Source organism: Dicentrarchus labrax, unplaced genomic scaffold (assembly GCF_905237075.1).
Source record: "Dicentrarchus labrax unplaced genomic scaffold, dlabrax2021, whole genome shotgun sequence".
In the NCBI taxonomy this organism is placed as follows: Eukaryota; Metazoa; Chordata; class Actinopteri; family Moronidae; genus Dicentrarchus; species Dicentrarchus labrax.
The window spans coordinates 8,146,659-8,168,304 of NW_026136713.1; the positions used below are offsets into that span (position 1 = coordinate 8,146,659).

At 40.2% G+C, this 21,646-nt stretch overlaps 1 protein-coding gene across 5 annotated transcripts in view; it reads right to left on the reverse strand.

Annotated features, from left to right (window-relative positions):
* Nucleotides 1-21,646, reverse strand: part of mid2 (midline 2) — a 146,272-nt gene that overhangs the window by 14,463 nt on the left and 110,163 nt on the right. For all 5 annotated transcript variants that reach the window (XM_051419523.1, XM_051419522.1, XM_051419525.1 and 2 more), the window contains 4 exons: nt 15,176-15,324; nt 13,726-13,853; nt 13,127-13,270; nt 6,673-6,834 (listed from right to left, as the gene is read on the reverse strand). In XM_051419523.1, coding sequence (XP_051275483.1) covers nt 6,673-6,834; nt 13,127-13,270; nt 13,726-13,853; nt 15,176-15,324 — 583 coding nt within the window. The remainder of the gene's footprint in view (nt 1-6,672; nt 6,835-13,126; nt 13,271-13,725; nt 13,854-15,175; nt 15,325-21,646) is intronic.

Here is a 21,646-nt window from a genome sequence, read left to right on the forward strand (position 1 = left end):
AGCTTTAAGACTTCACAACAGGATTTTAAATGTTGTCTCCATCAAGCCAACTCAATTTCACGAGACAGGACTGCAGCAGAGGTGTGAAGCCATTAAAAGAGTACTCCACCGACTTAGTATTGCACTGTTGGACTCGTGATGGAAAACAAAAAGGATCACAGTTGATGCAGAAGGACCAGAGACATCCTCTTTTATACATTATTCTTTCTTGTAAAACCTGCAACCAACATTACCAACAATGCACTTTGACTGCTGACAGTTCGGCTGAAGATCTGCATGTGTCAGTTGCTAATGTAGCCTCGTGCCGTTAGCCTCAAGCAGAGATGAGGAGCGGGTTACACAGGTCTGGTAGCCTCACTTCTTTCTAACTACACACCAACAGTTTTTTATTTATTTTCAAACTTGTAGTCTTCAGCCCCAACCGATGCTGACTCAAGTGACATCACTTGAGTGAAGTTTCCTGCTACTCACTCTGAAGCCACAAAACGCTTTATACTATTATGGAGTTCTCCTTTAATGTTCCTGGGTTTCATTATATACTAATAGGTTCATCACATATTTTAATTTATAATAAAATAAATAACAGACTGTATGTTGTTTGGACACAATTTGACACGGAAAAGATATTTAAACCAATTTTAAAGTTGGTAGGGTTAATTTGGCTTTGTCTGCTGTAGTGAAATTTAATCAATTCCACATAAATTGCTGCATATGACCTTTTCTCGTATATGTGTGGGCAAATAGCTTCAAGCTAAAGTTATTCCATGTGTCTTCATTGGGATGCTGAGTAGGTTGCTTCAAGGCAGAAGCTGTAGCGGCAACACATTTTCTTGTTCCTCTCTCTCTGCCTCTCTATCAGACAAACATACACACATTCAGATACCCACCAATGTGCATACAAACTCTGGGTTTGTGTGGGATTACAGTAAGCATGTCTGGCCTATCTTTTACCATGAGACCAAACGCTGTGGCATCTTGAGATGAAAAGCTTTACCTCTGGGATGAATTGACAGATGGCATAAAAACTGAAGAAAGGGCACCAGAAGAGAGATCATATGCCATAGCCAGGGGTAACAGAGGACAGTATGCCAAGAGAGGGGTTAGAGAGGGACATAAACAAGGAACATGCTGAATTTAAGGGCCAAGAAGAGACAAACTTGAGGGGCTTGAATGAGTATTGTACGCCCTGTATTTCAAATTACCTCCTCTGAGGTTTAATCAAGTGTGAACCTATCGTGACGTCACCCATTGGACGAAGTCAGTGGAGGTAATGTACCGTGAGTTGAGCTGCGCTCATTGGCTACGCAGTGGCAGGAAACAATCACGCACAATGTCATATTACAGCAGTAATAAAGCAGTAACAGAATCTTGCTTCGTATTTGATCAGCACTGCCTAGTTTAATAGTTTGATCTGAGTTTCGCACAGTGTGCTATACAGACTCACAATCATAAGGTAGCCACGCCCAAAAGCATACACAGCTTTATCATCTACTTTACTCTAAATTGGACCATAATTTAAACTAGCGATTGAGATCATAAACTCGTTAGGAAACTGTTTACTGAGCCAAAAAATCAAGTGAGAAGTCGGATTATTTCTCATTAGAGTGCATGGTAATGTTTTTTATTGCAGCCAATGGAGCTCCCCCTGCTGGACATTACATAGAATGCAGGTTTTAAGACACTTTACAGACCCAGAAGCTCTGTCCATTATAACTTGTGTCAATGGGTTAAATAGAGAGAATAGAGATTTATATTGTGAAATGCAGTGCAGCAATTTACATTATATGGTTGAAAAAAGTGATTGGCAATGCACCCCCTGTGCTTGCCTTTATGCTGTCACAATTTGATGTGTTCAAGTTAGTTTTACACGCACAGTGTGTCATTTTGGGTGTACTAGGAGTTACTCTTTTGAACAGACAGGGTTGTGATGCATGCCTTTCCAGTATCTGTGTGACTTGTCACTGTGTTCTTTGCTTTGCAAGCCTCTTCCTGAAATATGATGAGCTTAAGCTAAAAGCTTCCAGAGCCTCTCATCTTAAAAAATGTGACAGCTAAACCCTCCAATCTAGCTACAGACAGAAAGAGAGACTTCAAGTGCAAGGAAAGAACTTGTGGTTTCCTAGCACCAAAAGGTTGCTATTAGAGCTCGTACAGCAGCGGAGTCTTGATAGAACCCTAATAAGCCTGTCAAAGTGAGATATTTGTGATCAGTTTTGTTGTGACCCATTTTAATCCAACAACACTGCTCAGCTTCACATGAGCAGATAAGTGAGGCACTTTAATCTGAATACCAACTCCTCTGAGAAAAAGATGGAGGAGAGAGTGGGAGATAAGAGAAAGAAAAAGGGACAAAGACATATGAACAGACTGACAGACGCATGCACAAACACATATGAAGCAGGTGCCATGATGAAAACAGAAAACCTCAATCGTGGATAAAAATATTGAATGTTTTGTTGTTATTTTGATGGCTTGTCTAAACTATTGCAGCAGAGAGAAATTCTGCTTGCCAATCACAGGCTCAGAATCTCAACCAAACTTGGCTGTGGGTGGACAAGCTTTCCCCCATGATGGCACCGCCTGCCAGAGAACAGGAATGACAGAAAGTGGGAGTGGAAGAGGAGAGAGAGGAGGGGATCATCTGTGAGCATTATACTGCACTAATTACATACAGTACTGTGCTAATAAACTGTACTGTAATGACTAACATAGATGGCAATGGGTAGAGGACATGATTTTTTTGGTTTGGAATTTCAGGTTGCTGTGCAGTTGGATAGATTTCTGCTGACCAAGCTTGTCTCCTAGAAATTACACCTCTATAATACATATTCATTTTTACCAATTACATTACGTTGGGAAATAAAATTGCTGCCCAGATTATGTTCACAGGCAATATTTTTTGTGAGTGCTACATTTTGGTACCAAACACATAGGGAGGAGGTCGGGGTGAATAGTGGTCGTAAAGAGTGCAGGCATATGGCATCCCGAGAACCGAACTAAAATGTTCTCCTATCATCAACCAAATGCTTTCATTTGCGAAACATAACCATAAAAAAGTTTAGTAATGCATTAGTTGCCATGGGCAGATATTGTAGGGAAAACTGATAAAATACTTTGTCAGTGAACATTTCTCTAGGGTTGCTGTGACAGTTTCTACAAAATTCAACCACTTTCAAATCCAGCTCATAATGATTTCCTCTATATTGAGTTTTGGTATGGTTCAGATATTTTTATACATGTGCAATTTATAAAACATATATATACGGACCTTGTGGTATGAAATTAATTCTACAATCAGGTTGTACAGCTAAGAAGCGATGCTACAAGATACATACACGTAAGTAGATTTTTTTCATCCACTGCCCATAATACTTTTCTTAACCACCTTATGTCATAATCAGTGTTGATCACTAAATAGTTCTTTAATTTTACATAATCTACATAACTATTTTTCATCAATTTAGATAATGTGTATTTACAGTATATGCTTTGGTAACCTATTTCTTAAAATCTAAATGTCAATAAAGGCAATGAAGCTTCAATGAATCTAACTGAATTGAGACACATAACGGAAGAGGGACTGACGATGAAAAATAACACCTATACAAGCTCATCCCACTTATCTGTGTCAAGGGGGGACATTATAATCTGAAGCACTACTGAGTGTTATTTATATTGTGCCCAGTACGAGTCATGAGCATCAGTGACAGCGAGCTGACTGCCACCTCCAGATACCCTGCACTTCACCTCCAAACGCTCCCCGGCTGCATGTCGTGCCCACATCACAATGAGGCAGTAATCCACTCTAATGCCATAAGAAAAGAGTTGAAGTAGTGACATGCTCCATGTCCCACAGGCAGAGTGTGTCTAGAAGATTTTGACTTAGGGGGGCAGGAGAGGGCAGAGATTCAGATGAGAGGGACTAATGATATTTGATGGATAAAGGGTTCACTTCAGAGAGTGCCAGATGGAAATATGAAATACAGGGGTGGGACAGGTGGAGCGGGGGTAGAGCTCTCTTTATAGGATCCTTAACACGATTAGCTATAAAATATATCTAATTGATGAACATAAAAAGGGGACAAACTCCAAAGTATGCCTATGTGTCCTATTAGTTTGGAAGTTAGTTAAGGAGAGTACATTCCCACCAGAAATGGCACTTTTAATAACTATTTTATGCTACATCTTGCCGTCAACTCAAAGCGAAAATCAAATCCCAAAATCTAATGAAAATATACACTGAGAACAACATCATTTCAAAAGAGTGAAGTCTACACTGTAGATCCCAACTTTAACAAACTGATCCTTAAACAGTTTAATATCAACTCAAATTTCATCCAACAAAGCAGTACGTCCATCAGCAGCTGTGCAGGCTTGTCCCAGCAGTCACCATGAAATAAAAATCGTTGTTTCAGTATTTTTATGTCTTGCGCTACACATGACTCACTAGGGGACGTCCACTAATTTTACATCTAATGAAATGCTTTCTCAGATCTTCAGATTCAGCAGAGTAGCAAATCAGATTGTAGGAACTGGTGCCACCCCTGAACCTGCCCCCTGCGTCTGTGAGCAAGAGAAACACTAAAGTGAGAGAGAAAGGGTGTATGTTTGTGTCAGAGAAAGAGACATCATCCCCTGACTGCTGCAGTTTCCCACACACCTATTTCACCCAGCAGTGTATCCAGATTACAGCTAATCCTAAATGCCACAGCCAGACTCCTGACAGCAGCTAAAAGTAGTTGGCATATCGACTCCATTTTAGCTTCACCGCACTACTGCTGCAATTTAAGACTGATTTTAAATTTTTATTGAGCCCCCTCGAGACATATTCTAAATTAGTTGTATCGCTGAGGTTTTTAACCTGTTGTGTGCCTGAGATCCTGGAGAAGAATATTTAGATAGTTTCGCAAATTAGACTGTGATCTAACCTCTCTTCACAGTCTCTCTCTTTACAGTAAGTATTCTTTGTTAATATGCAGACTGAGTTCACTGTAACCTCACATGCCCTAACCAGGTTTGATGTTTATTTACTCACATCTTGGTCACCTTTTGCTTTATTTAGTTGCTTTCTCTAGTTTAATTTACTGTTTACTGTTACAGGGAAGGGGAAGCATACAAAAGAAAAACAGAGTTCAGGAACAGGACGAGATTCTGCAGCAGAGAGTTCAACTTTAGGTAGAGAAAAGGGAAAAAAGCAACAAAAACAGACAAAGAATGTGTCAATTAAATGTAAAAAACTGGTTAGAAAAACTACTGTAGGCTATATGTGCCAGGAACAAGGAGGAGGTATCACTATCGAAGAAGAAAATAAGAGTAAATAAAATAAATAAGAAACTGAATAACTTAGCTGATACCAACACAGAGAGAGAGAGAGAGAGAGAGAGAGAGAGAGAGAGAGAGGTGCACAATTAACAAAAAACACCAACAGAAAAGTGTGTGATAAAAGGGGAAAGTTATGCTACCAATTAACATTCTCCACTTGTTCTTGTGCATCATACCACAAAAACTAGTCTTTTCAGTCTGGGGCGAACAGCCTGGAGTTCTCTAAAAGCCAAGCAACAAAGGTGCTGGTGTTTGGAGAGGTGCAGGTTCAATTCCTGTAACATCTGCCGTGGTACAAGTGAGTCTAACAGTGAAGCTTTTGTACAACAGATGACAGACGTGTATAAGAGGCAAATAAAGAGAGAAGAAGCTCTTATATGTTCTATTTACTGAACTCTGCACTGAAACTTTCTCATATTATGAGATTTAAGCCATTGAGGCATTATCCATACTCTGATGATTGAAACATGGGTTATGCCAAAGTTTATGGAAAGCTAATGTTGCTAAATTTTTTATTTGCAATAGTATATTCTGGTAAGCTTAAGGGGTAAAACTAAATATAAATAAATAAATAAATAAATAATAGGAGAAATCTTTTACTACATGCTCTGTCTGATACCTTAAGCAACCTGACTGGTAACAATATGCTTAAGATAACATTCATTGACATGCAAGTGAAGCTGGATATGTGTGTTGCTGAAATTCTACTTTTTGGGCCATAAAAACGCTCAAATACTTTTTTGGAACTATTTAAGTCTTTGACAAGAAAGTGTGTCCATATCCAGACTCTCTGTTCTCATTATGGGCAATGCAACTGTCAAACGGCTTCCTGATTCACTACATCAAACAGTGTACAATGACACTACACCTTCTGTAAAGCATATGTCTAAAAAGAAAAGGTCCAACGTGATACATTTCTGAAAGTTATATATCTATTAACTCTGACTTAAATCAGGGAAGCTCTAATGGAACATGCAATGAGATGTTTTTGAGTGTTTGTAACAGCACTTCAGGTGCCTGTGTCTTCCTTTCATACACACCTTGTTGCCTTCTGGACAGAAACTTTAACAGTCAATGCTGGAAACCAAAGCCAATGCATACAGATTTTTCTACTAATCAAAATCTAATTTCAAAGAGTTCTAAATCTGCTTCTTATCCTTCACTCATTTTTAAATCAAAGACTAACCCCTTGGGAAACGCTTTGAACAATGACAGCCTGTAAGTTAGGTTGCACAAATGATACTGAAAGAAGAACATTTTAAATTGCATTAAATATCAAAAACAAAGTTAACAAAGCTTGTAAATATTCATAGAAAAGCAGGCTGAGGTGTCACATGTGCCTTCACTTACTGTTAGTTTTGAGGCGGGCTGGCTCACTGTTGCGGCTTCCTGCCTGGTTGATAGCCTTGACAAAGAAGATGTAACGGGTGCCACTCTGCAAGCCGTGCACCGTGTAGTGGTTTTGCTTGATGTTTGGTACGATCATCCAGCTGTCTGCAGAGTTGTACAAACCTGGCAGATCCACAGAAACACACACACACACGCACACACAAACACACACACACACACACACACACACACACACACACACACACACACACACACACACACACACACAGCATAAGTAACCAAGTTCTGTTGATGTTTTTAAGGATAGCAGAACTACAGCGAGTCCTGCAGAGACTCTTTTCAGTGATGTTCATGAGAGAAAAAAACAATTCTACCCCCAAAATCTGACCAGAGCACAATGTTATTTTTTCTCTCCAAAAGTAATCACAGTAAGAAGCTCAGAGATCACACAGTCCGCGGTGTTATGCAACATTTATGTGTACATACCGATCCAACCCATTACCTTTCCATCAGGTTTATCATGGTTTGCTCCCCTCAGGTGATTTTGTGTCTTCACCAAGCTGAATCTATAACCCATTAAGAACAAGGTGCTTACGCAATATGACAAGTGAATGTGTGTAAGAGCCTGAGGGCAAAAGAGTGTAATAGCCTCTAATGTTCAAATGTATGGAAACGTGGGCAATAACCAACATGACCCCATGGTGGGCGCTTTGATTCAAAGCGGCTTGCAGTAGAGAGTTAGTAATGGCTGGGTTAGCTCTGCAGTCACCTGCTTCTAAACACAGTCTTTTCAGTCTCTCAGCTGCAACCGACTGTGAAGGATAAAAAGGAAATCTTAGCTCAGGCCTAAGGGGAGAGAATTGACTACGATGGGGTGCCTTTTCGGCCTCTAGTCTTGTGTAAAATAACAGGGATGAATTTACGAGATAACATTACTGCTATTTTTACCTTAACTGACCCGCCACATACAGTATGTTTTTATGAAGTGGTGTTATCTGAAACATAACTTTAAACGCAAGGTGAAAGGTGTGCATTAAAGATGGAAAGGTTGTTGTGGAGGGTTGTGTTTATTTGAATCAGATATTGCAAGAAAAATTGACAGTCAGCTACCGTAAGTGTGGTGCTACTGCACTTATGCTTCTGGTTGATGTGTGAAAAAACAAACATGGTGTGAAATTTGCCACATTCAGCGCACTGTGTGATTTGCACAGACTTTATTGGCATTGTCATACAGGACAAGTGAAGAAAAATGATTTTTTTTCTCAGCAGCTGAGTACTCTGACCACGCTACATGTGTTAGTTTGTGTAACAACACACATGAATGTTAATTCCACTGCTAGTTAAACCTTGAATTTCAATAACAGTATGACAAATACCGCCATGATGTGCGAACATCTCTCACAAAGAGCCACTGAGCACCAGGCTTAAAATTTCTTTCACCCACCTCAAAAATTCTGAACACATTCAAATAAACCCTTGCCCAAACAAACAAAGTCTCTTGTTAGTAGCACTCCAGCTGATGTTAATGTTTGTAGAGTTGAAGGTAGAATAACAATCCTTCCTATTGTCTTGTCTTTCCTCCCCCCCTGCAGGATTGCAGGGAAATAAAAATCCTGAAAGGGAAAGAGCTCTCAGGGCCATGCCTGCCTTGTCCCTTCTGGTGAGGATGCGTTGTGAATTATTGAACAAGATGGCAACAGCATGCATAAGTAATAGTCGAGAGTCTGAGCTTGTAAATATAAATACTTCACAGGACGCAAATAAGGCCTTTAAAAGTGAGGCGGCTTTAAGAATGAATGAGGGGAGGGAACTCTTAAAGTAGGAGTGAAGGCTGCGTCTTTACATATCTGCCAACTACCACAAGCTTTTCTCATACAAAGAAAACACTGTAGTGGAGTTCTCTTCCTTTAAGATGAGGGAGACAGAAAAAGTGAGTTCAAGAGAACCTTCTATACCCTATGCATGTGCATGATCTTCTCTGAATGCAGAGATGGACAGCAGATTCATCTGCATTTTATTTCAGCCTGGTCTTACAAATATGCATCCACTGTCAACAATGAAATCCCATTTCCTCACAAAGAACAAGTACGTTGTTCTACTGAGACAGCTGTCCCTTGGTGTTCTGAAAATTATGCCTCCCACCTGTCGTTTCAGCCGCATCCTGCAGAAATTAGGGAGGCTATGTGGGCTTTCAAAAAGAGATACAGGGGAAAGACGAGGGAGAAGGACTTCACGCTGCTTTCCATTTTAAAAGCTTTTGATCTCCATAGCACCTCTTCCTTTTTGCTAAATCAAATTAGGTCAGTACACAGCAATACGCTATCGCTACTTATACTACTACTACTAGTAGTGCTACTAGCCCAGCTGCTTTGGAGACTTGACTTCAAAGTGTGGAGCAGTAACTGAATGTGCCATTGTAAAAAGAGAAAGGAAAAAGGGGAGGAAATAGATCGGCTTGTGTCTAACATCCAAACATCAAGTGTGTGTGTGTGTATGCACAGTGCGTGTGTCATTGTGTGTCTTGCTCAGAAGCGGACAGATGAGAGGGGAACTGAAAAACAAAATATCCTGGAAATGGAAGAGGCTTTGTGTTTGATGATGCAATATGGAGTTAATGGTGACTGTGTGTGTGTTCGTGTGTGGTGTGTGTGTGTGTGTGTGTGTGTGTGTGTGCTTGCATGGGTATGTCTTACATATGTATATAAGTTAATTTGTTCTGGAGGAACAGACTGGGTGTGTGAGAGAAGCCCTGCATTAATAAAAGCAACACAACACATCGAGTTCACCTGCATCTATCTCTTGGTGCCTCTACATAACTTTAATAAGTGTACTGTTGTCAGACTACTTTCCTGGATAGGACTGAAACTTCATTAACATTTCATCCAACACTGCTACAAAGACCGATCCTGCTGATCCTGAAAGATTCCCTGTCGAGATACAGAGAAAGAGAGATTGTACCCAAACTCTGGGCTGTCTAAGTGCCTACTGCGATACTGCTCTTCACCTGTGATAATCATTTTAATACTTCACCACGGGACAGTGGTGACTTTTTCAAGTCGGTGGCAATGTGAATTAGTCTCTCATGCAAAACAGTTGCAGCATTTCCTCTTAAGGAAGTCAAAATGTATGAAATTCTATTGGTTTATTTCTGCCTAAATTTAATGTTCTTAGTAACAATAGCTGACATTTTGGGAAACATTATACAAAATAATCACTTCTTTCTTACAGTGTCAAGAGTAAAATGAGAACATTGACACCACTCTCGTGTGTATGTTAAATATTAAGCTACAGTCGAGTGATGGTTAGCTTAGCGTAGCATGGGGGAAACAGCCAGCCTGGCTCTGTCAAAAGTAACAAAATCTACTATCAGCCACTCTAATACGCACTAATTAACAATAGCAAAGACTCCACCAGCAAGTATTCCCCAAAATGTTGATCTATTCATTTAAAATTTCAATATTTTAATGAATACACATTAAAACCATTAAAGAGCAAAAGTGTATGCTAAAAAGTAACTCTTAGATCAATTTTAGCAATGGATTAAATATGTATCAGCAAAAAGTGATATATACTATACAGCCATCGTTTTATCTTAGTGTAATTAAATGATTAAGATGTAGCACTTAATTAACGAGGATATATATGTAAGGATAGTGTTTACATCAGCGTTGACATCTGAAAAAAACAACCTCGGGTGGGCTGACTAAAAGCTCAAATGGAAATCCTGTTCTATTTCAAGAAAAATTAATCAGCAATTACACTCAGCTTTTTCTGTTTTCACTTCTTCCTCGCAGGAATCACCATCACAAGATAAAAGTTGACAGACCATAATTTGTGTGTGTAATGTAGAGGATAGAAGGTTACCTATCCATTACAGGTGATTACCACATAGAAAGATAAACAGCTATTTACAGAAGAGTGGATGTGCAATATAAGTGGATAGTCGGGGGTGTCAGCTGGCAGATAGATAAATGGGTCAATACCACTTGTAACTTCCACAGGGCCACAGGTAGCATCTACACAGTTGCAGACTCAGTCATGTCTGGGTTTTTGACACTGCTTACATTTATGCATGGTATTTGGTTTCACTTGCTGATTCTATTTTCTGCTGCAGTGCTTGGATGATCCTGGACCCCCCCCTCTCAGGAAGGCCGGGCGAAAGAAAAAGAGAGAGACAGGATGGCGCTCAAGTGGGAGCATTTAGCCACTTGGAAAGTTAGAGAAAAATGCTATGGTAAAAACTCAAGTGGCGTGGCAGGCTAAATGGGTTTCTCTCTTTCTCAGTTTCTCCTGTGAATCTCGGAGGACTCTGTGGCAGCACACTGCTGAATATCTGAGTCACTCAGTCTATCACAGCTGAAATGTATCCTGATGTTTCAAATGGCTAGGGCTCTTGAGTTGCATGGTTAGATGGAGAAATGTCAGGCTACACAGAGGAGAAGAGATGATAAAAGGATCAAAGGGGGGGTGGTGGAGAGAGGTAGAAGTGTGTGTGCACATGTACACAAATGTACATGATTATGTACATTAATCATATCCTCCTCATATCAGTAAGAGGTAATTTTCGCCTCCCCTATGTAACCATTATCCACTCTGATTTTCACCTGTTCTCCTGTTCCTCTCCTCCTTAACAGTGGTCTTTCTTACCCTTCATTTATGTAGTAGCAGACAATCAGCCGTGATGCTGATTAGCTGATAGGGGCCACATGTCTGGTACTCTGAATAAGTCCAAATTTAAAAAGAATAAGACCAATGAGTGCTGAAACAATGTACATTATCATAATGTCGTAACCCCAACTGTGGGCAAAATGTTTTGCAGTTTTTGCAGGATTGTCCAGTATTATGTGCATGTGTCATCCAAATCTGGTTACAATTATGGGAAAACAAATATTCAACTTACAAAATATGGTGATGATTATGAAACATTTTCAAGGAGTGATGGAAAAACAGTTTGATTGGTGGAGAAGATCAATTTGACCATGGCTGTTTGTGTTCTGAGCCTCATGTTATGTCATTTGAAGCCAAAATGTTAAAGGCTGTACAGACAGCCACATGGTGGTGATATTAGATCCGAAAACTAATGACTTGCCTCTAACAATTGCAATGATTGCTGCTCTATATGGTGCAAATGTAACAAGAGAGGCACTGAATGAAAACACCTTTACTAAAAACGAAATAGCTTTGATTTGGGAAGAAACGGGAGAGCTTGAAAGAGGGCAGCCTGTGATTTTACATTGTCATCTCTTATATCTGCAGTTTTCACACTGCTTAAACAAAACCAGACACTAAATATTGAATCTTTCTGAAGCATCCCCTTATGATGTACTGTATGTCCTATTTTTATAACAAGTTGTCTTGATAAGTCAGCTCTGTCTCTCTATAAATACAAGCATGGAGGACAACGAAGACTTTAAAACTGGACAGAAAATCTAGGTTATGCAATAAGGTTTGTATAAAATATTGAACACATGAAAATAAGAAATGTGGTGCTCTAGTTTATCTCTCTTTGTAACTGCAGGGAGGTCGAAGCAACTGTTGTGTTTCTTTGTGGGCTTGTGCATGAGAGTGTGTGTGTGTAGGTGCAGATGAATGTTTACAGTGGTTGAAGAATTCTCATTATAGTGAATACTACATTTACATAAGCCCTCCGTCATATTTGTGCTCATCTGTATATACTGTATGTACATTTGTGAACCAACAGAACCTGGGTTTAATTGACTTAAATGTAACTACAAGTCTAAATTACAGGATACTAGTAAATGAAATGTAGACAGTAGCACAAAAAGTGTTTCAGTCAGAAAACTGACTCAGTAATGTCAGTTACTAAAATTAGCTAACATTAGCCAGCATAAAGCTACTGGCCATACCAGACCACGTGAAGCTGTACAGTAGCAGCCAAACCTCTGAGCGTTTTATTCCTTGTGAATTAAAATTTTTACATAGTTACATAGTCACTTTAACAACTCACTTTAAAAAGCTCTTTAAATTTAACACCGGTTGATAAAAACACTCATGAGGATGATAGCACTATTGATGTCAAAGAGATCCATTGATCTCTAGTCTTTGAAGTTACCAAGCAGGTATTTTGCTCTAATGATATATCAGGAGTGTTCATGTTAATGCAGAGTGCAGTTTGAATCATGTATTACCCGTGTTACTCAGCTGTTTCTACTGGTGACTGTATGGTTACTGGATTGGATTGTTTCTCTGAAAGATCTAAATAGACATTTTACATACATATTACTTCATTTGTAAACCATCTCAAAAACACGTCAAATCTTTCAGCCATCTCTATCAAATTAAACTTTTATGGTATAAACACATCAAGAAAGCATTTGATCCCTCTGTCCAAACCTTGATGAAAACACTAGATAGAATCGCCCCTGCCTATTGCTTTTCTTCTGTATTACCATACCTGTGTATGTGTATGTGTGTGTGTTTGCACATGACTCACTGATGAAATTTGTCTGGCCAGTGTAGATGGTGTACTGCAGCTCGTAGGAGGTGACGCTGAACTCATCCTCTGAAGTCCAGTGGACAGTGATGGTGTCATGGGAAGCGGTGCACAGCTCGTCTCTTATGGATGGCGGGTTGGGAGCTACAAACAACAACAACAACATAATAATAATAATCATAATAATAATAATAATAATAATAATAATACATTTTATTTGTAAAGCACTTTTCATAGTGAGTGCTATATAGCATGATTAATAGTGAAAACAAAATAAAACATAAAATAAAAAATAAATGGTTATAATTAGCTTTAATTATCATTAAGTAAATATCTCCTTAAAGCTAACATCATGTTTGTACCAGCTGGTATACATTTATAAACCTGGTTATATAAATGGTTCACATTCTCTAGAATATAATGTCACCTTATAGAAAACCTACAGCATGTCCACATTGACAGTCAGAATTTCACTGACAGAGACGACTGTTTTGGATAGAAAAAAATAAAATACATTTTGCTAAATAAGGTTTGCTCACGACAGGAGTATCTACTGTAAATACTGAAGGTGTTCATTGTAGACCAGACGCAGCTCTTACCTGTTAGGTAATCTAGTCCTTCCAGGATCTTCTTTTCTCGGGAAAAGTCCAGGGCAAAGTTGTCAAATGCCTCATTCAGGTTGACGTCAGGGATGAGTACCTGGGAGGAGGCCGTCGCCATGGCAACCCTTTTAGAGGACATGGAAGCGAAGAAAAGGAAATGTCAGGAGAACAGTGGAGAGGTGAGGGAGCAGAGCAGGGCCAAGACATAGGATGAGGCGAGGAGAGGAAACGTAGGGACAGGGGGCAAGAAAAAATATAAAGGGCGATGAAGAGGTGGAAAAATATGAGGAGAGAAGGGAGGGAAGTAACAAGAGAGAGGTGGTAGACAGTAGTGTGTGAGCAAGAAAAAGACAAGAGAGAGAGGGAGGGAAGGAAATGCAGGTGAATAGAATTTAGAATAAAAAACTTCTCACAGAAGTGTCTGCAACCTGCCACATCAAAAACTATCACTAAGCCTTCAAAACACAGACACATAAACTCAAGAGTCTGTAGAGCTTTGTAGAAACTACTTCTGCTTTGAGCATCAGTGAGCCATGGGCGGCAGGAGCCAGCCAGCAACCACAGGGCTGGCAGGGTTACAGAGCAGTGCAGAGTGGAACACAGACCAGTGCTAGTCCTTGAGACTTTTGTTCCTCAGTGAGGAGAAACCAGTCAGTCAATAAAGCACCAGCCAAGTGATGGAAAAAAGCAGCATAAAGGATGCTACGATAGCTGCAATTTTGTAGAGACCTTTTGTCTGTGCGGTAGAAAGAGTGAGAAAGCTGCCGGCCGGTGGTGAGAGAGAGGGATAAAGGTATTACGAGGGTATGCAGGTGGAAAGAGAAACTGCAGAGCCATCCCTTTAAATGATAGATGATTTTCAACAGAGGCTTGACACTGATCGCTGGAGCTAGAGAGGTTTGATGTAATGCTGATTTTACCAGCGGCATAACTCGAAGATTAGATTTCATAAAAAGTTAATAGAGGCAAACTTATTGTAGGGCAGAGGTTTTGAGATCTCCTTAAACAAATCTGTATCTGTGCCCTGTGACAGGATAACACGACTGCACATACCAGAGAAAGAGAAATGAAAGCTATAATCAGAATGATTGATTTCATACTGATTTTTGTCTGTGTGTCTAATGAAAAAATTAAGTGACCTGTATTTTCTGCAGCATGCAGGTTCAGAGCACATCTTACACAAAGACAGGGGGAAAATACAGAATGGGAGGGCAAACAGGAAGAGAGAGCTTACCACGGATTGTCTGTGAGTGCATTTTCTCCTGTGTATGTGTGTCCTGTTCTGTGGATTGTTGCATACGTACAGCTCTCTGAGCAGTGATGTATATTAAAACTTACCTGCAATCATCCACTAATGTACGCAAAATGTACCTTTCACTACACCATGGTTTCTACTTCACTGTGTGTGTGCGGATGTGTGTGTGTGTCTGTACACTGCATCACCCACCGTTCTGCTACATTTCGGGCGGTCTGCAGGAAGCGAGCGTGGTCGTTCTCCTTCAGGCTCTGTTCGGCTTGTGTGATGAGGGCACTAGAGCGCTCCAGACATTGGCGACAGTTTGCAATCTGCTGTGCCAACTTACGCAGTTTCATCACCTGGAACACACACAAATACAGCACATGTTGCTATGTTGGGGCACACTGTTGTATTAATTTGTTCAATCTAAACCTTGAAGGAATATGTCACTGTTATGGGGACTAGGCTTTCTCCCTTACGTGATAAGAACACAGACAACAATACCAACTTAATATTATGTGGTATGGTTTAAGGTTTCACAATTTCAGCCACCGCATTCTTCCACTACATGGACATTCTCAACCATACACTGTCTTTTATCACAACTTCCAAAAGTCAGACTAAAGTCTGGTGTTATTGATCTTCTATGCTTTTCTCTTGTGGATGAAAATAATCCACGGTCCAATGATTTCAGTATGGTATCATTACTGTGACAGACACTGATCCACAAATATGTTCAATACTTCCAGAATTTATAATTAGGCTTTGCTGCCAGATTGCTCTAAAATAGTCAGCACTGGTTGCACCCCCTGAGATGATTCCTGCTAGGTGAAACCAACAAGTTGCCATATGGCAGACTATCGCTACAGCTGAAGTTTTAAAACTGTAAGAGAACAACAAAATAAAATAAAAACACACAAACCCTCTGCAAGAATCTTGGATAGACATTGCATGTCTTGGACTCTGATGAAATATTATCTTGCCTGAGGAATCTTTGAATTATGTACAATTAATTATTAACTATCTGCATTAGGACCTCATTCTACACTCAACCTCAACTCAAAAACAAGCTTTTTACAAATCTGTATGCTGTCCGATTTCTGTTGTATGTTGTCAGCGTGAGAAAACAGGCTCTCAAGTATATTATTTCACACGCAGATATTAACTGCCACTTGCACAGTATCAATCCTCGCACACACATTCAGTGATAGTTGTACAGGCAGCTAGAAACAAAACATAGGGAAAGACAAAAAATGGCACCCATTTGTAAACAGCTAAGCAGAAAACACACAAAGTAGCAATTACCTGAGACTTTCTGCTTGGCGAGTGCTGGAGAGCATATGCTTTCACAAGCATTACTCTGCTCCCAAAGTTGAATTCTGCTAGTGCCAATCAACCTGACTCTGCAACTCTCAGTTTTTGTATTTGTGCACAGGGACTTTGTCTGAGTGGCAGTTAACATCTGTGCAAGTGAAATAATGTAATTTGACGACACATGACATAAATCTGTTGCCATAAATCTGCCTTTTCCATCACCTTCACACGCTCAAAAATAAACCTCTAGATTACGTGTGGACGCACAAGTGATGCAGATAATTGCACAAACATAGACAGGAAAACACAGAGACAGGAAGACACCAAGAATGCAGCAGAGAGGACAGAGTCCTGGTTATGGGGTCAGAAGTGAACCCACTGGCTCTTTATTCTCACACTGACCATGTTGCATAATGTAAGGGCAGAGGCAAACAGCATAATGCATGGTTATCCGATATAACAGTCAGAGAAAGGCTACTCTGTCATACATTTGCATATGTCTGTGTTTGTCTATTAAAGAGGTCTAGAAACTACTCCACAGTTACAATGCGGCCTTATGTATATATGTATCTCTATACACTTTGTGCATGTTTCAAATGTACCAGCAGAGGCAGCTAGAGGAATACCATGCCCTAAAAAAACAAACAAGAAAGGAATGGCCCATATCAGCTTGATTCATCTTCATCACAAACAACCAATCCTGTGTGCATCAAGAGGCAGGTCTGTCAGTCAGATCAGGGTTCAGATTCTTGGTACACAAAGGCACACACAAGGTTTTGTAATGCAGTTCGTTTTGACTGTAATTTGTCAATGGGCGTACCGTAATATAATTTCCGACTGACCATAAGGAAGCCATTCTGTGCTAATTTGAAATTAAAGTAATCCATTTATCTTCATTACGGCTCACATCCTGATTCCTCAAATGAACTTAGTTTGATGAAACTCTCGACAGGAAATAACAGGCTGCTTGTGAGCCTCGAGACTGCCAGCGAAAGGTGAGCTGTAGAATAAAACATCGGCTTTAGCATGGAGTGCGTCTAAGCAACGATGATTAAATGAAACCTCTGTGAACTTCTAAATGGCAAACAGTAAAGTAAAAGTCACTTCTTTGTCTGAAAACAGTATGCTTTCAGTAACAGCTAATAACTTAAAATGTCTAAACTCTAAATAAAAATAAAAAGAGCAGAAACATTTGAAATGATGAGTGCCTCAGTGGATTAGTCATCTATATTTTCAGCAACACATTTTTGTTCGCAGGGTTTGATTTATGCAAATAGGAATTCTGAAAAAAACACACTGGGTGGCAATCGGTTAAGAGCTTGTCATCAAATGCTCTCAAAGAATCAAAACAGTATCTAATGTGTGCTCGCTGGGAAAGCTGCTCCTGCTCTCTAAGCCGCCGACTTAATGGAGTTTTCATTTGACGTCTTAGCTGCTCTTCCACCAAGTCCACCATAATCTGTTGTCACTAAACGTCATTTGAGCAGGTTGTTGACCGCACAGACAGGACAAGCGAGACGGGTTTAATGGATGGGGTATTATTTGGCAACATATGCGGGCAAACAACAATTTTAGAGATGATTACTCTCTCTCTCTCTCTCAATAATGGACAATATGGCAGAGTTTGTGTGTGTGTTCTCACATCCTGTGAAGAACTGTCTTGTCTAAAGCTGAAATATAAAAGTCCACTAGTGTACTAGATCTTATGCACTGCTAAATGACTTATGGAATTATTTTTGGGGGTCACTTTGATGGGACTTTCTGAGCACAGAATGAAATAGGGATAGATAAATTAGATTTTGTAGAATGTAATTGTAAGTTAAGTTGTTCTGTGCTCACATATATATATATATATATATATATATATATATATATATACAGCTACGTGTGCGCTCAGGTTTGCAGCTAAACCTGAAACAATGGCTCTCATTCCGCCTACTTGCACACTTCAAACACTTAGTTTTGAGTATATAATGTAGATAACACAAAAAGTCAGTGCACTGAAAGTACCCAGATGACCCCCTAAAAACAGTCAAAACATTCAGTGTAAAATGATGGACCCTACTCGCACTGAACGGACGCCATCTTGACTACAAAGCGGAAGGGGAGGGACCATTGGGACGAGCACGTTATAAATGTGAACTCTATCGTATAAATGTAAGTAACAGCGGTAATACGAAACGTTTTACTGTCGTCTAATGCATTACTTACATGTCCTCACTGACACTGACTAAAGCCAGACACAATCATTTGGCGAGTTAATTAGCGTAACGTTACATGTTAATGCTACCTAGCTACCTCGCTACCCTAACCTGCGTTGGCGTCGGAGGCGACGTAGTTCCCACATGCTGTGAACTGAGCGCTAAATGAACGCGCAGAAAAATGTCTGTTAACAGAAGCTAGCATATATTTTTGGCGGGCTGGAAAATCGTGTTCACGTGTGTTGCGTTCGTCGCGTTCGTCACGCTCATCCCGCTCCTCATTTCCGGTAAGTGTTTTAAGATAAGTGTTCCTTTTGGGACAATATAACCATCGAAAGTGGGCACTATGGCAGTAAGTGGTCAGTGCACATTAGCAGTGTACTGACGGAAGTATGCGGAATGAGACACAGCCAATGTTACAGTGTGTCTGACTCATCCTTCTCTTATAATCCTAGGACAGAAACAGGAAGTGCAGGAGTGTCAGAAAATGTGTGTATTTTGGTAACTCTAATAGCTTGACAAGAAGCTATCTTCATTGTTAGCTAAATTCTGCCGGATGAGCAGTGGCTAACTAAGCTAGCTGGCTAATTTGGTTTGAAAATGCTTTGGCTTTCTTGAACTACATGAGAAGATTGAAACCACTTTCATGTCTGTACTGTCTACTGAGTGTCACTAATGACATGTTATAAATAGTTTGTTTAATATGTACAAAAAACCGAAGTGTTTAAATGACACTGGCCTAAAAATAGCCCAGCATACAACCACATGTAAAATGACAAATTGTTGCTTTTATATTTTGGTTTCTGTACGGACTCAACAAACGAGATATAAGGTGTTAATTATTGAAATGTATGTAAATGCTGCTAGTATCCAGATTTGAATACCTATAAATGGAATCACGTGAGCTGTTTCCCCGTTTCCAGTCTTTGTGCTAAGCTAAGCTAATCAGCTGCTAGCTGCATATTTACTGTATAAACACAAGAGTAGTATCCTCTCAACATACTCTTGACACTAAGGCTCACACAATTGTACCTTTAAGTCAATTTGGGAAAGATGGTTATGGTTAAAAGAAACCAAACTTTTACAATAAGTAGGAAACTGAATGTGAACAGCGGTATTGTATATCAAAGTCACATGCTTTGTACATTCAACCATCTAGGTCGACCCTAAGACGCCTTTGGCGGCATAACAATGTTACGCACTTCTGTCACTCCTTCTGACAGACAGCACTCACAATCTGCACATAGCCAGGTTGTTGTCAGGTAAGTGTAAACAGATTGTTCACAGCCTAATGCTGTTGTTTTTCTGGTGAGCACACCTTTTACCAGCCATAAACTTGTAATAAGTGAAGCTAAAAATGACATAATGGCTGTTTTCAGAAAACAAGTTATTCTTTAAAACCCCAAAACAGATTTGAGTTGTTAAACCGTATTGCTCTAAAAGGAGTTAAAATAGTTTTCAGGATGGAAGACAAACACAGTCACATGGTACAACACCCTCTTGGACACACCAGAACATGGGAATAGTGTGTGTTTTGTTTGGGCAGGGAGAGATTAGGCATGACTGCGGAGTCTCCTTAGAGAGAGAGGCTGAGCTTGTTAAGAGTAGGTGAGAGAGAGAGAGAATGGGAGCACCTTGCACAGCACCATAATCACGCCTGCATAATCCTGTTATTCTGTTGCAGTCACCTCTGAGCATTTCCCTCTACTACACTGTCCTTAACAGAAAAACACAGCATGAGTCGTGTGTTGAAATGTCTAAAACGACCTACGTTTACCTGACCTTTAATGGTCTCTCCTCTCATCTCCTCTCAGGCAAACATCCATTTTAACACAACCGTGATTATTTGAATTACTCAGGGTGCATTTCATTAGTCTTTCTTGACCCGTAAACAGCCTAAAATATAAAAACACATCACCTGCAGTGACATCAATCGAGCGCTCCTCAGGTTTTTTTTTGTGGTGTTCTTCCCCCTTACATCCGTATCCTGCATTTTACTCCGCTAGCCTCTGCTAGACAGCCTTTTACAGACCCAGACTCTCATGAGAACAAGCCTTGCTCTTTGTCTGCAATCACCGCAGACACACTCTCACACACACACACCAACACACACACCTACTTCCGTCCTTGTGTTCAGTGTTTGGAAATCTTTCATCTCTCGACAAAGCTCTTTTGCTGCCTCAGAGGATCTTCCACCAGCACTTAAAACTTCACCTCTGGGAGGGCGAGATTCAGAGTTTGCCTCTGTCCTGAAACCCTAGGCGCTCATGGGGAGTCAACCACCCAGATACACATGGGCACGTGCCCACACACACACACACACACACACACACACACACACACACACACACACACACACACACACACACACACACACACACACACACAGATGTCTGCACAGTCCTGGACTCTCTTTGAAACAGCAGCGAGAGGTTCACAACAGTCTTTGCTGCCATCACAGATTCTCTCCACACACATTCAGGTTGGCTACCTACATGTGGGAGAGGCCGTTGCTGTTCTCTCTCTTTTTCCTCACTTGTCTTTTCCATTTCTCCTTAAGCATCCATGTGATGTGTGTTTGGGTAAACAAGCAGGCAACTACAGAGGCAGCCTCACAGAAAAACAACACTGACAGACCTGGACGAATATTTTCTGTCAGCACTGCTGCTCTCATATTCGTTCTTTTGTGCAAAACCACTGTTTCTCTAGCAGTGGACTGTGACCCAGAGCTGAGAGAAAAGATGAATTTCGAATTTGGCTGCTTGAAACGGGAGTGAGACGAAACAGTTTGAATTGATGCACTGTGTAAGCTGAATTCAATAAACTCCAAATTAACCTATAATATAATATAATATGTACACTAAATCCAATGATTAGGCTATGTGCGGTCGCTTGCAAATCCACAGATGATTATCCTCGGTCTGTGCAGCTCTATGGAGCTGTTTAGGCACTTTTAGCTCATTGTTTTGGTTTTAAGGCAAACACCAAGCTCATGACCTACTGTACTATACTGTGTTTTCTGTATAAGTTGGTGGAGAAAAAACTAGAGCTCAAGAGGTCAGAAAATTACTTGATTTACATTCATCAGGTGACCAGAAATACAACTACAATGGGATGATAGTGTTACTCCATGTCTGCTGGATGTAAGTAGTTGCTTACTCTAGCA